Source organism: Phaseolus vulgaris, chromosome 2, assembly GCF_000499845.2.
Source record: "Phaseolus vulgaris cultivar G19833 chromosome 2, P. vulgaris v2.0, whole genome shotgun sequence".
In the NCBI taxonomy this organism is placed as follows: Eukaryota; Viridiplantae; Streptophyta; class Magnoliopsida; order Fabales; family Fabaceae; genus Phaseolus; species Phaseolus vulgaris.
Window position 1 is genome coordinate 42,997,204 of NC_023758.2, and position 15,341 is coordinate 43,012,544.

General features: G+C 35.1%; 3 protein-coding genes and 1 non-coding gene across 6 annotated transcripts; 3 read left to right on the top strand and 1 right to left on the bottom strand.

Annotated features, from left to right (window-relative positions):
* Positions 1-727: 727 nt before the first annotated feature.
* On the top strand, positions 728-4,102 carry LOC137812343 (cytochrome b561, DM13 and DOMON domain-containing protein At5g54830). The gene has a single exon (XM_068614284.1). It carries the CDS (start codon positions 996-998, stop codon positions 3,630-3,632), a length of 2,637 nt encoding a protein of 878 aa, XP_068470385.1. The 5' UTR covers positions 728-995; the 3' UTR covers positions 3,633-4,102.
* A 4,896-nt stretch (positions 4,103-8,998) lies between these two features.
* Positions 8,999-10,302, top strand: LOC137812346 (uncharacterized). Of its 3 annotated transcripts, none has more exons than XM_068614288.1 (2): positions 8,999-9,118; positions 9,732-10,302. In XM_068614288.1, exon 2 carries the CDS (start codon positions 9,734-9,736, stop codon positions 10,151-10,153), a length of 420 nt encoding a protein of 139 aa, XP_068470389.1. In that variant the 5' UTR covers positions 8,999-9,118; positions 9,732-9,733; the 3' UTR covers positions 10,154-10,302. The 3 variants fall into 3 exon arrangements, with proteins under 3 accessions (XP_068470389.1, XP_068470388.1, XP_068470390.1); XM_068614287.1 differs by having other exon boundaries at positions 9,046-9,165; XM_068614289.1 differs by having other exon boundaries at positions 9,075-9,184.
* LOC137813148 (small nucleolar RNA snoR137) lies at positions 9,412-9,568 on the top strand. Its single transcript, XR_011081382.1, has one exon. It is a non-coding gene; the product is annotated as a small nucleolar RNA snoR137 (small nucleolar RNA).
* On the bottom strand, positions 9,730-14,179 carry LOC137812345 (protein SIEVE ELEMENT OCCLUSION B-like). The gene is made up of 7 exons (XM_068614286.1): positions 13,712-14,179; positions 13,473-13,577; positions 12,903-13,348; positions 12,631-12,740; positions 12,371-12,513; positions 11,671-12,162; positions 9,730-11,202 (listed from the first exon to the last, which is right to left on the bottom strand). Exons 1-7 carry the CDS (start codon positions 13,904-13,906, stop codon positions 10,585-10,587), a joined length of 2,109 nt encoding a protein of 702 aa, XP_068470387.1. The 5' UTR covers positions 13,907-14,179; the 3' UTR covers positions 9,730-10,584.
* Positions 14,180-15,341: the final 1,162 nt, after the last annotated feature.

The window sequence follows — 15,341 nt, forward strand, 5'->3', positions numbered from 1 at the left end:
TCACATAACATTTTAGGTCTTCCAAATTATTTTATAAAATTAATGATAAAATATTATATTATCCAAGTATTTACTACTGTTTCTCTTTATTTTTGTTAAGTTTTTTATGCACGTTAAATTTATATAAACTTAAATGATGTGGAATTAATGTTTTTTTTAATTTAATATAGATTGGTCCATTTAACCACCAATATGTGATGGTGAAGTTGAACCAATCTCTTAAGTTGAATTTTGTATAAATTAAGTTGAGCCAACAAAATGGAGCGAGCGTCAACTTTAATAAAAATATAAATAATTTATTTAACTTAAATAATATTTTATTAAATGATTGATTTTAAAAAAATCAAGCTAAAATTAAATCAATTCGAAAGTTGTTTAAGTATGTATAAAGTGATTTTAGTTTTAGTCAAAATTAATGCAAAACATTCCAAAAAATTCCCTAAGACAAGTGAAAGGTTAAAAATATTTGAGATATAACGGATTGTTTGTTTTAAAAAATATTTTTTTTAAAAAATTAAATAGATTTGTCGTTTATATCATATTTTTTAAATAAAAATTTATTTATTTATAGATAAGTGATTTAAAAAAACTTATTTAAGTGATAATCTGATTTTTGAAGCAAAAGGAGTGATGGTTTGAACATAATAATCCTCACAGAAATTATTGTTAGGAGAAGATGAATAGAATAGAATAAATAATGAGAATATAAATAGTAGAAAGTAGGAATCGAAGTAAAACCCTGACTGAGGACAACTCGTGAGATCCATTCTATGAGCTGACGACAGTGATGCATACAATACAACTCCATTTTCACTCCTTAAAACCAAAAAAACATTCTTCATTTCTCCACTGGAACAATAACACAAACGTCTCATCTACTTCAACCCTTCCACGCCGCTTACACAACACGATCACCACCCCTTCCTGCACTGCGCGTCACCGTGGATTCCGATCCACAACACGATTTGCGTGACAGTGCAACAATTGCACCCCTCATGCTTCGCAGATCCCTCTTCCTTCCCTTCCTCTTGCACTTCTTGTTGTTGTTCCGGTATGCGGATCCCGCTCCGAATTGCACTCGGGACAGCTCCCTCATCGATTCGGAGTCCCAGTTTGAAATGGTTCAGCACCAGCTTCGAGGATCTCTCAAAATCACCGACGATTGCTCCTTTAGGGTTTCCCAATTTGACATGCTTCCCGGTTCCGACGTCCACTGGTGGGGTGCGCAGGCTTCTGGTTTCGATAACCTCACCGCCGGATTTATTGTTTCCAACGACAGATTGAACGAAACCTATAAGAACTCCACCTTGGATGTGCATTTGCTGAGCAATGTTTCGTGGAGCATGATCAACGTCCTAGCCGTCTGGGATCGCACCGCCGCTTCCGATTTCGGCCACGTCGTGCTTCGCAGGGAGGACCCCGGTAAGTCACCTCCGACGGTGTTCGAGAATTGCAAGGTTTTGTCGAAGAATTTCAGGTTGAGGTGGAGTTTGAATGTGTCTGGTGAGTCTCTTGAAATTGGGTTGGAGGCTGCGATTGGGATCACCGATTACATGGCTTTTGGGTGGGCTGACCCCAGCGCAGAAGATTCTGATCTCATGATTGGTGGTGATGTTGCTGTTGCAGGGTTTAAGGAAGATGGGTTACCCTTTGTGGATGATTTTTTCATTACAAAGTATAGTGAGTGTGCGAAAAAAGGTGATGGAGTTGCTGAAGGGGTTTGTCCGGATTCAGTTTATGAAGGGCCTGATGGGGTGGGTTTAGCAAACAGTTCGATGTTGGTTTATGGACATAGGAGTGATGGGGTTTCCTTTGTTAGATACAGATGGCATACGAGTAAGGTTAAAGGAAATTATGATCGCCCGGTGAATCATACTGCAAATATGAAGGTTATTTGGGCTTTGGGGCCTATTAAGCCTCCTGATACTATTAATCCTTACTATCTTCCTCAGAATCACGGGGCTGAAAACTTTGGTCATTTGGTTTTGAATATCTCGGAGCATGTGAATGACTGTAAGGGACCCTTGGATGCTGAAGACAAAGAAGATCAAGGTGTCATCATTGCAGATGGAAATGTTCCGTTGGTGGTATCTTCGGCTCCGGCAATGCATTACCCCAATCCTCCAAATCCTGCAAAGGTTCTTTACATCAACAAAAAGGAAGCTCCTGTCTTGAGAGTGGAAAGAGGGGTGCCAGTCAAGTTTTCCATCCAAGCAGGGCATGATGTTGCACTTTATATTACTTCAGATCCGCTTGGTGGAAATGCAACGATGAGGAATCAGACTGAGACTATTTATGCTGGTGGTCCAGAGGCCCATGGAGTTCAAGCCAGTCCTACAGAATTAGTTTGGGCTCCTGACAGGAACACTCCTGATAACATCTACTACCATTCGTTGTATGATCAGAAAATGGGTTGGAGGGTTGAGGTCGTTGATGGGGGTCTATCAGATATGTATAATAACAGTGTCGTATTGGATGATCAACAGGTTACCTTCTTTTGGTCACTGTCAAAGGATTCTATATCTATTGCAGCTCGTGGCGAGAAAAAAAGTGGTTATCTTGCCATAGGATTTGGAAGTGGTATGGTGAACAGTTATGTGTATGTGGGTTGGATGGATGCTACTGGTATTGGACATGTAAACAGTTACTGGATTGATGGAAAAAACGCTTTAAGCGTGCATCGTACACGGGAGAATTTGACACATGTGAGGTGTAAAACAGAAAATGGCATCATTACTTTGGAGTTTACGCGTCCCTTGGACCCATCTTGTAGGCGGGAGAGGAGGGTAGAATGTAAAAATATTATTGATCCCACATCTCCACTCAAAGTTGTTTGGGCAATGGGTACTAAATGGACTAATGACCATCTTACTGACAGGAATATGCATTCTAGTACAAGTAATAGGCCAATCCGTGTTCAGCTGCTGCGTGGGTCAGCTGAGGCGGAGCAGGAGTTGCTTCCGGTTTTAGCTGTGCATGGATTTATGATGTTTGTTGCTTGGGGTATCCTGTTTCCTGGAGGGATATTAGCAGCCAGATACTTAAAACATCTTAAGGGTGATGGATGGTACCGGATTCATGTTTACTTGCAATACTCGGGGTTGGTAATTGTTCTACTTGCCCTTCTTTTTGCTGTGGCTGAGCTTAGGGGTTTTTATGTCAGCTCGACACATGTTAAATTTGGATTTACTACTATATTTTTGGCCTGTATACAGCCATTAAATGCTTTCCTAAGGCCTCAAAAACCAGCAAATGGGGAGCAGGCACCCTTCAATAGGGTTATTTGGGAATATTTCCACGCAATTGTTGGTAGATGTGCCATTGTTCTTGGCATTGCTGCACTTTTTACTGGTTTGAAGCATCTAGGAGACAGATATGGTGTGGAAAATGTCCATGGACTCAGTTGGGCTTTGGCAATTTGGTTCTTAATTGCTGCATTGATTGTTTTTTATTTGGAATACCATGAAAGGCAGCGAATAAGGCGTCAGATATTTGAAAGAAGCAATTGGGTGCTTGGTAATCTCGAGGAAGATGATTCACTTGATCTCTTGAGTCAATCCAGAACAACTGCAAATAAAGAGTTCTTACCTTCTGCGAGAATGGAAGTTCAGTTAGAACCTTTGAACAGATAAAGTCGCATTCTTTAAGTTCTAATAGAAAGTTGCCATTCTAGCCTGCTTTTTGCAAATTTTTTATTTAATGTGAGCCGGCATTCTTCTTTGTTAGTTATGAGGCCTTTTCTGAGGTGAAAAGGGAGGCAATTACTTTTCAATATCTTTTTTCAACATATGTTGCTTTCTAATTTCAGGAAGAGTATCTTTCCTGCAGCATATATTTCCTATACTGATACATCTTCAACAGATTAGGTTATATTGATTCTTCACTCCAGTGACTACACTATTTCTTTTACTACTTCGTCCCAAAGTAGAAGAAATCAAACTTCACGAGGTGAAAGCTTTCTTGTTGATCTTTGTAGGTTCTGTATGGTTAGTTTGACAGTATCATAATAGATGATTTCAGACATGGAATGCTATCTGGCCAAAGGCATTGTTGTAAATTATGAGATGCAGAAAGTTAATACATCATTTTTTCTTGTCCATAATGCTGTATTGTTTTAGATTTTTTTCGATTGCATGTTTCGTCCTTTGTTCTCTTAATGCCTCCATGAAGCTTCTTAGTAATTAGTTTTAACTATAAAAGATAAATTCAAATGACTTTATAGTTTAGATGCCTTTATAGCTTGAAAATGGTTAAAGTGGTAGTTGAAATGATTGCAATCCCAGCAGTTACTTGAAGCATCTTATATAAACTTTCAATATTTACTATAGCAACTGTTTAATCATTGTATTGGTCTTCATTAATTGTGTTAAGACTTTGTTTTGTTTATGTTGATGTAATGGAAATTAGAGGAAATTTTGGATCTAGCCTTTTGTTGTGAATAGTTTTTTGTTTCAATTAAAGAATTAGGCATAGCATTGTTGTGAAAGACAATTTGTCTTGCGATGCACTAAAAGTTTGATTTATTTCAGATTCCTAATCCACCTTATATATGTTAGAGCTGTCAGAGCTTGCCTTTGATATTTAAACAAGTTTTTTATACATTTTGCCTTTGCTATTGTTACACTTTTGCTCCTTAGTTTTAGTTGGCTATTGTGGGGGCGAGCCCTAGAGGAACGGTAAAGTTATGACTTGATCAGGCCTTTACACTGTGCGAAACCTTCAAAGGTACCGTGATACGATACTTGAGTTAGCTATCGTAATCTCGATAAAATCTCATGACAGTTGAGAATTTTTAGCAAATTTCAAATTGGTCGAAGCCTTTCTTTCTTCAATTTTTATCTCTGCTAGTTCCAGTATTTTGGTTTATTTTCAAACTGATACTTAACTGGTACGAAGACCTGGCTTCCTATGTGTTTTGAGGCAAACAAATTGACCGCAAATACTGGCAAAGTTGAGCAATTTATTTTTCAGGCATCCGGGTAAAGTATCTCTACTTCTAGCAATTCATCTATAATTCCTTTGTTTAAAGGTGAGATCTACACATTTGGAATCATGCAACCAGAATTCTGAGGTTGCTGGCCAAGAATAAGAAACTATAAAACCACACATTTTATAGTTTGAAGCAAGCAGAATTTACTCTTAATCCAACTTGGATTCAGGATTGAAAATGAAACTAATCTGCATTTGAAACAAAATGATTGTGATTTGTAAACTTGCACTCTTTATGTTGTTAACATGGTTGTGATATGAAGTAATTTACTTTTGCTGGTCAAGTTCAAAATGAAAATGCAATATATATTTGAGATGACTGAACTTGGCGTCATGAATTTCTTCATTGGAATGGAAGTATTCAAATGTAGCTCAGGTATATTCATCTCAAAGAATATATGTTGTTAATAATCTCAAGAAGTGGAGGTTAGAATCATGCAAGAAATAACAAGCTTGGCAGGGAGTTTACAAAATTCTTGACAACAACTAGACTTTATGTTAACAATTTTCGGAATCTAGTATCTAAAGACTGGAATTGTTAAGCTAAATGGCTATGTTGACACTGAGTGGAAAGCAAGTATAGATGACACGAAGAGCAATTGAAGCTGTGTTGTTACAGTTGGTTCATCTGTTATTTTCTTGAATGCAAAATGTGCATTGCTAAAGTGGAGTATTTCTTTTTAGGGTATATTTGAACGAACTTCTCCCTAAGAACTTCTAAAAGGGAAAATCAAAAAGAAAAAATGAATTGAGTTTATTTATTAGATAAAATTAGTTTATACAAAGTTAAATTCTGTAAGTTATTTCTTATATTTTTAAAAAAAATTTACCTCTAGAAATCATGAATTTTTTTATGGGAAATCTTTACTGAAAAGTTATATAAATTTCTTTTAACTAGAAATCTTTACTGAGAAGTTCGTTCAAACATGTTCTAGCAATTGTGTTATACTCAAAGTTAACATAAACTTCTACGAGTTCACAATTCTAGGTAAAGAAATCAAATTAACTTGCTGACAAATTCTTTTTTAGGATGGATAAACTAGTACAAATTGGCATAAATCTTCAAGAAGCGAATCTAAAATCAAATGTGATTTTCCCTCATTTGACCTCGGTGACACTGTTTTATGCCACCCATGCACTCTTTCTACAATGAATGCAAATGCAACCTTTTAACATGTTCGACTCAATTATACAAATTGTGGTCAAATCCTTACCATTCTCCATTTTCTCCTAACCACTCAAAGCTGAGTTGAATCATGAAGTTTTGTTTGTTGTCAACAAGTCATTCTTCTTCTATTACAACAATGTTTATGAACCCAACGTCTACTGTGAACATAAATTGTGTAGTCAACCCATTTCAAAAAAGAAGAATATGTGCAAAATCGAAAGCTTTGCACAATATAAGGATTAAGCTATTGTGTTTTGGTATAGAATACTTTTTAGGCAAACCCCTACACTCTTCTAAGATGTCAATACACGAATGTATGGACCATAATTTTGGGGAAAAAACAAATGATGATTAATTACATATTCGGACAATTCTATTTATATTATGATGATGAAAACACGAAAGAGAGAGACCATTGAGAGACCATTCTGATATTCAGTTTAAAGTTTAAAGAAGGATATTGATATCGCACTAAAAGTATGATGAGAATGTGAATGATATGTTATGAGATGATTACCGTAAGTTACATGATATGATCAAATTTAGGTTATTGTAACTCATAATTTCATAATGTTTTCACAAAAAAATCTAAATTTCTTTCAAAATTTATTTCCTTTTCTGATTGTATTTCAAATAGATTCTTTTATAGCCAAATTATGTAGAGTCCACTAAATTCCACATTAATCCTCATTTTTTTTAATGTTGTCTTTAATTCAGAGTAATTACATCATTATTTCCCACCATGAGAATTTGAATAATTCACTTCTTATAGTTTTTTTTTATCTTTTCATATGATTATTCAACCACTTAATTAAAAACATGATAAAACTACTAAGAAAATACAAAAATAACCTTAAAGATCATATAATATGATATGTAATAAATTTGTCTTGTTTTTTTAATATTACAAGTCAAGTTTGAGTTGAGTTTATATAAAACTCCATGAGTTTACTTAAACTTTTGGGATTTGGTAATTTTCTCAGCTGTTGTTGCAAATCAAACAACTAGAAATGACAAAGCGGGACGGACCATGCAGACTAACCCACGACCCGCTGATAAAAAACATAGGGTGGACTCAATTTTTCAACCCGTCGACCCGCTTTAGTCCGCCTTGCATAATCCGCAACCCGTGCGGGCCAACAACGGGGCATGACAGGTTGGCTTGTTGGTCCGCAAAAAAAAAAGGTTTGTGTGTTGACTTGCCAATGGAAAGGCAAGTTAGACTGAAAAAAAAAAAGTTTTCCTTTTCCATTCATATTCATTCATTCCAACGTTGCAACTATGTTTATTGTAGTAGTGTTTATGTTTAATATTTTTGAATTAACTATTTTTAATGTTTTTAAAATGGAAGAATATTGATATTTGATTTTTATCTTAATTGAATTATTGATGTTTGACTATGTTTGAAATGGAAGAAAAAATATTGATGTTTGATAGTAGCAAATATAAGTTCAATTTTTCAAGAGTATAAGGTAAAGAGTATTTTCATTGAATTTCTAAAAAAAAAACAATGCGGGTTGACCCACAAATCCGCAAGCCAATGCGAGGCGGACTGACCCACTTTGCCATCCTTAATTTAAAGTAATTACTCGTTGATTTATGCCAAAATCGAAGTACAAAAGTAGTCTTTATTTAGTCAGATTAGTCATTTCTATTGCTAAAAATCGTATCCCACCATGCCCATCAATGTAAAAATAGCACAACAATATTTCTCATGATTTTCAAATATCTTAAATTTGCTCATTGCTCAATCTTAATGTGTGTAAACTTTCGTGGGAGTTTTTGCAATTATAAATATGTTTAGGCTATTAATGGTGGTGAAAGTGAAGATGTTCATTGTCAAAATCAAAGTTATCCCCCTCTTGGTGCCTCTCGTATATGAACAAAACCTTAGGAGCAAGTAAAAAAACTTATAGCATAAATTTTGGTTTTCTAATAATTTTGTGGATTCAAATAACTTTAGCATATAGTATAGTCCATCTATCGTCACACATTTGATTTGAAAAACTTTATTGGTTTATTTCTAAGTCATAAGCTGACTTGTCCCCTTTTTCATCCTTCTTGTAAAATAAAAAAGTTAGGAGTATAATGTTTTTTATATGCCTAGTTGCTTATTAGTGATTGGAGAAGGCATATGTGATGTTTTTGACATTTATATGACTTGGATGAAATTCACTCTATAACAAAGAAGAGTGACTTATAGGATTTAAAGAATAATAAAAATAAAGATTTAAACTTATAAGTTACTGAAAGTAAAATAAAATAAAAAATTTAACTTCGTTATTAAATCTACTTGTTAACATAAAAAAATAATTAAAACCACAAAATAATAATGGAGAATATGAGTATTTAGTTTGATAGGATAATGAATTGGTTAGTTTTTATTATTAACTAATTAACAATTTTTTACAGAATTAAATTTTTTAAATTGAATGTTCTCTATTAACTGTGAAGGCTAGAGATCTAGATCCAATAACAATTGCTTTAATTAATTATTCATAAATTTGTTTCTTCTCTATGTATTTTTCTCTCACCTCTATAAATTTTCATATTTTAAAAAATACTTCTTCGGTAATATTTCAGATTACGTAATCCAGATTTTTTTTTTCAAATTTTGCATGATTAGTTTTTGGATTAAGTAATTTGAATGTCTTTTTTAACTTATGGATTACATAATCCGAAAGCTAATCCGAAAGCTACTCTATGGAGTGATACAAAAATGATAAAATATTTTCACATTGTGTATGAGGTGGCAGAAGTACGGAGGTGAAGGAAGAAACACAGTCTTTCATAAATTTTTCCGGAGGCCCAAAATCACGTGTTTTTTTTTTATGTTTTTGAAAAAAGGCCCATCTGGCTACCAGTTTAGCTTGTAGGTTTCGCTCTGTTCCCTTATAAAACCAGAGGCGGAACCCCTGTTATCTTCGATAAGGCGATAAACCCTAGCGCCGCGAGGCCAAGGTAATGTTCGTCCGAATCTATGCCTCAAAGAGTGCTTGAACTTTCAAGTATGTTATCTCTGTTAGGGTTCGTTCCATTCTTATTTCCTGAACTTGGTCTTCTGCGTTTCTCGCTTTTGATAGGCGTTGCGTTCTTCGTTAGTTTCCAATGCCGAAGGACGTGTCAACGAAAGCGTATATGAATTTCAATGTCGACCTGTTATTTTTCTTTTTAATTTAAGCAGCTACTATGGTTTTCCTTGTAGTCTGTTCCAGGTCGCGTTGTACCATTCCTTTAGTTCAATTACTTTTTTTGTTGCTTCTTCTGGTGAACTCTCCCTTTTTGTCCGTGGGGAATGTTCTTGTTTCCGAAGCATATATAAATAAGTTCTTCTCGAATAACCAGTTTTAAACAGCGTGGTGTAATTTTGTTTAATCTGCTACACTATGCTACCTGTCTGCTGGTACATCCAATTCGTTACACAATTTTCGCAATTCTATTGTCTGAAATTTGAAACGTTTCAATGAAAATTGTCAGTTGAAATTCATTAATTAAGTATGGTGAATTTAACTTCTTACAATTACAATAAGTTAAGTAAAACTAACTTTTGGTTATCGACGTTGGAAATTTGTAGAAATGGAACAGCCAAATGTAAAATTACCTAAAGTTGGACAAAAATCCTCCGCGAAATTGAAGTTTCCCACGCCGAAGGAGCTGATATCGCACTATGAATCTCAGGGTATGGACTCGCAAGAAGCGTCGATGAAGGTCATTGAGGATCTTCAGAAGGCGCTATTTGGAGTCGTATCCTCTGGGAAAGGTAGAAGTGATAAGATATTGGCTGAGTCTTCTAAGAAAATTGATTCAATTGGTAATAGACTTACTGTTCTCGATATGAAGCTTGATTCCAAGCCTGGTTATGTTGAGTCTCTCGCAATTGGTATTGCCTCAGGCGCTGCTCTCAAAGGGTTAGGTGCACTCGTGCCTCATATTCTTGCCCCTCTAGCTCAGATATTGAACTCTGTTTCCTCTGCCACTAAATCTTCTCCCCAATGATACTTTAGTTTAGTTTCTCATTATTCATGTAATTAGTAGTTTTAGGTTGTATTATTTTTTCAGTTAACCAAATTTCCAATTTTTGTGTTTCTCTATAAAGGTATCAAAGAACTTAATAAAGAAACAACTTCAACTAGTTTAACATAAAATTGCAAGCCTTTTACAATAAGAATCAAAACAGTATGTAGATATCATAATCCTGAATTCAAAACCTAGGTTAAGCAAACACTGAGTAAATACTCTTACTTGTATTCAACACATACATGCAGTCGGTCGACTGAAATGGTGTTGAGTAAAGTTTTGGTGGTTGATATGTTGAATTTATTTTAAGCTTATGTACTTCAACTCTAATAGTTTAATTGGCATGATTGCCTTACATTCCCTGTAAACACTGTTTCAAATATGCATTTAACACACTGTAGGTGATGTGTTTACTCGTTACAGCAGCGATACATGTAGAACTTCTCCATTGTTTTGCCACATTCAGCACAGACTACACTGTCTGGGACCCCCCCACTGCTTCCTGGAAGTATCAAGCGGTTGCAGTGGTGAGGGGCTTGTAGTCCTTGTATATAATCAGCCATTGCTGGCAAGATTCCTATATCTTTTGCTGTGTCTTTCCACTGCTCACGTTCATTAAGGCACCTTAGAAATGCATCTCCCTTACCCTGTGCCATACTTCCGGTGCCTTCACTAATTACGGCCCATCCTGAGTCACCACTATCATAGGTTAGGATTCTCATTACTTCATGCATTATGTTGTCATTCTCTACTGTCTTGCTATGCTGTGATTTGGAGTGCCACATGCTCTCTAACCTAACCCAGAAAAACCAAATAATTGCAAGGTCAGGGAGCACGTTGCTTAATTTTTCTGCTTGTATGGCATTGATGGTTTCTTGAACTTTCTTCCCTGGATTGCTTTTCCCCACATAAATCATCTCTAGTGGTAGTTGCAGAGCTGCTGCCAGTGCATATGCAGTCCTTGTGAATTTGCGGATCCAGTCCATATCGTCCCCTCCGTACAAGCATATATATTTGCCTTCTGATATCTAAACATAATATGCGTAAGATCATTGTAGAAAGTTAATTAAGTACAGATTTAAAAAAAAATTAAAAGTATCTTCAATTATGATGTGGTGGTTGTGTAAGATTGACAAATGTGACATGGTACAATTGATGAATATTATTCATGATCACATAGCCTGCAGTTTTAGCATAGTACATGGTATAGCTGAATTTCATTCAATGCCCGAAAATCATCAGACCAAATAGAGGGAATGTAAACTTCAGAAATATGTTACAGTTGTTTTAATTAATTTTAATTACAATTTCTACAGAATGAAAACTGCTACATAAGCTCAGAAATTAGCTTCATACGCATAAGTCAAACGAATCACTCCGGAAGGTGTTTTCGTAATCAGATTATTGTTCCAACCTTTTTATCTTCTATTGTTGGACTACGGTAGGATAATCATGTATTTATATATAGAAGAAATATAAAGAATGCAATGACTAACCCAATACAAAAGCGATGGATCGATTGAATCTGCCAATAGTACAAGTCCCCATTTTTCATTATTCCACAATGCTTCCTCCTTTGAGATGGAGAACGGATAAGCCAAGCTTCCCCAAATCCACATCATGGGTAATGCATTCAGATTAACAACCTTCCCCAGGGGATCCAACACAACAAGTATAGGCTTCGCTTTGAAAAGCCATACCTCTTTAATGTACCTGATGGTTGCTGGCTCCAGAGCAGTAGGGTCATAAACTGAGTACCATGACATCGTTGATTGCACCATATCAAACTTTGGTTTCAATTCAGTCCATGGGATTCCCTTGTCCACAACTGGAATCCAAACCAGTTCATATTGACTCTCTAACCTGGTTGAATCCTGACGTGACTCTATGTACATTTGTTCAAAAATCACAAGCTCTTGATCAGAGACATTCTGTAGGTCTGATATGTAGAGTAGAACAATTTTCCTCCTCAATACCTCAATACTAACCTGAAGACATATACGTTCAAGGTTGAGACAGAAACATCATGTGTAATTATCATAACCTTTTCCGCGATAGGCTCATTTAGCAGAACTTTTTGGATTTTGTACTAAGTGGAAAAATATGCATGATAAGTCTAAATAAAAGATCAATCTGATGACAATATATGGTTATGTATAATATGACAATAGAAGAGAAAATGGATTCAGGATTAACCCTTTGTTTGGAAGAACCATCGAACAATGGCAACGGATCATTGTTACTGCAAAACATAGCTTTGAGAGCCTTCAAATTATCTTGGTGGGATGTCTCAAAAAGGAGCTGAAGTGTTTCAAATGCTTCTCTCTGTTTGTTGTCATCTGCATCGTGTAAAACATATTCTCCGGCATAATAGATTAGAGATATTTTACCCGAAGAAAAAAAACCTAGACGCTGATTCTTCTCCGTGACAACGGGTATTAATTAGATTGGCTTACCTAAATGCAGATGACAAAGGGTGATTTGCTTGCGAAGGTGGCCATTTAGGTTATCAAGCTTATGGGCCAAACTGGAAAGCTCCCAACTCTCTGTTATTGTTGTCATATATCTACAACGAGCTCAGGAAAGTGAGTAACAGCATTAACAAAAACAGGACAAGTTCAATTCGAAGTTTGATAGGGGATTGCTTAGGTATAAATAGAGAAATTAACAAGAGTTACTAAGATAAAGTTGTGATGATTATAATGTGACATGAAGAGTGAAGGTATACCCGTGAGCCAAGCCAGTTATGTCTAAAAGATGCGACGCACAGAACAGAATACTCCGAATGGTCCAATAGACAGCACCGGGGAAAAGAATGGAAGCAGTCAACATCTCTGGTGCCTCAGGGTGAATGTACCGAGAGGGAAGTTCATGGAATTGAACAATGTAATTGGTTACATCCAACATTGCCTTGAAAAGGTTATTGATTGTTTCGAACTTCAGTCCCAAATCATCCACTTGTTCAAGTGTTTCATGGATGTGCTTCAACTTTGCAACAGACTTAGCAAGACGGTTAGTGGCGTAAAGCTGAGCCACCAGCCAAAACTCCCCAAAGTTGGCTGCAAAAGCTGCTAACGCTATTACCACCTTGGCATCCCATGAATAGCCGGAGAGCATGCTGAGTATTCCCATGGTCGTGGCATGTCCATCACCACTCGAACACTTGCAACATATCTATGACACGACATGAAACACATGAATAAGTTGAAAGTAGTATGTTTTTCGGAGGCGTTTATTAAATAGGTGTTGTCTTGTCAATAGGGAGATATGGTGTTAAAATTCTAAGTGAAGAGAAAACCTCGCAAGAAATTTGGTTGATTGTGTAGTACGAAATATCTAGCACCTCGGCTAGATCAGATTGGTGGTTACTGTCCTCCACGGCACCCGTTTGCACTGGTTTTCCCTGTTGTAAATTTTCAAAATAACCACACTCAGAAAAAGTTAATGAAGAACCAAAATGCAGAGAGAAGAAATTGTTATATGGTTGAGTTTTGTCACTCAGATAAATTGAAAATTTTAACTACTTATATATAATACCTGAACAATGTCAGGGATGAGAGAGGCAACACGGTGAAGTATGTCTTGAACGACATTTAAAAGAGGTCTAACTTCAACGTGTCGATCATCGGGAGCATGGGTGGCTCGAACATTTTTGGTCATTGTAGTGTCATCTGATGCTGAAAAGATATTGCGGGTAGCCCTGGATTGCATCTTCCGAGGCACCATTGCCATTTTGTTTAACGAAAATTAAGGATGCAGAAAGAGGGTTAATATAAATGTTCAGAAGCAGTAATGGAGTAATGAATTTTAGTGTAGTTAGAGCTTAGACTGCAGTTAGTGGCAGTGGCCTCTCTTATATAGTTGTTGACGCCAAATTCTTGTGAATCTCTACCTTACTTGCATCTTGGTTCAAAGCACATGGAAAGGAAATTGGAATATCGGATAAAGGATTTCTCTTATTTATACCTTTCATCTTTAATGGCTTTTTCTTGTGTTGTTGGTTATAAAGCTCCTACATTTGGTAGTCTCTCTTTATCAAAAGGAATCACAAGTTGAGTTACTGCAAGAAAGGTATAATTTTTGGTTTTGCAGACTCTATGATGCGAAAGAACCGTTACGAAAAGGATACAAATAATTACAGGTAACTTTATGATGACATTGACCTTTAGAAACTTGTAGAATATTAAGTTAAGTGGAACTAAAGCGCTGATCAATAACTTAATTTATGGGACCATGTAAAGGGTCAGGGAAACACAAACTTTGTACAATTTTATAAGATAAACTTTTAGGTTAGGCCCCGCAGACTAAGACTATGTTTGAATATATATATATATATATATATATATATATATATATATATATATATCAACAAAACTCCTATGCTAATATATCTTGGTTCAAATGTGTTGTGGCACAAGAATATTGAAATCTTAATTCAGATTATTCAATTTATTTCTCCTGCTTTTTTTCTAAATTTTTTTATATATTTGTGTTTCATCTCCAACTAAATGGATATATCTTACTATTATTATTGCGTTTTAAATACATCATTTCTATTTCTCTTTATGCTTTAGAATATTTTTTACTATTCACATTGACACATTACTACGAAGAGATATATTTAATTTTTATCATGGTAAACTCTTTAAAAACTTTAATGTCCTACATGTACTAACATATTTATTATTTTAAATTGATATACTTATAATTAAAACTAATTTTAATTTCTAACAAACAATAAATTAAAAATCAAATAATTTAATTAATCCGCAAACATATCCTCTGTTATTTTCTTTTAGGATTTTGATTCAATGTTGTTCCTCCTTAATTACATCAATTTCTACCTTAAGTGTGGTATAAGAATAAAGTGTCATTACATTTAGAAACTTTTAAAAAAATATGATGAAAATAGATAAATCGTAATTATAAAGTATGACTTTATTTATAAAGTTGTGTTGATTGAACAAAATTTTAGTTTCAACTTAAATACAATATAGAAGTCGTGAATTTTTAGTTATGAAAAATTGAGGTAAAAAAATCATATTTACTAAACACAACTTTAATTTTAGTAATCACATGATAATTACATGAAGTTTGAGAAGAGAAGACGAGTACTGATTTTTTTATAAAAGTGAAGTCATGCAAAAAAAGAAGATACAATTTCAGT

Bases quoted from the DNA above. Each gene is read 5' to 3' on its own strand.
- LOC137812343 (XM_068614284.1), top strand. From the start codon at position 996: ATGCTTCGCAGATCCCTCTTCCTTCCCTTCCTCTTGCACTTCTTGTTG.
- LOC137812346 (XM_068614287.1), top strand. From the start codon at position 9,138: ATGCCTCAAAGAGTGCTTGAACTTTCAA. The intron at 9,166-9,731 runs GTATGTTATCTC...GGAAATTTGTAG, and splicing joins AAGAGTGCTTGAACTTTCAA to AAATGGAACAGCCAAATGTA.
- LOC137812345 (XM_068614286.1), bottom strand. From the start codon at position 13,906: ATGGCAATGGTGCCTCGGAAGATGCAATCCAGGGCTACCCGCAATATC. The intron at 12,741-12,902 runs GTATACCTTCAC...AGCTCGTTGTAG, and splicing joins ATAACTGGCTTGGCTCACGG to ATATATGACAACAATAACAG. The intron at 11,203-11,670 runs GTTAGTCATTGC...TATTATGTTTAG, and splicing joins ATCCATCGCTTTTGTATTGG to ATATCAGAAGGCAAATATAT.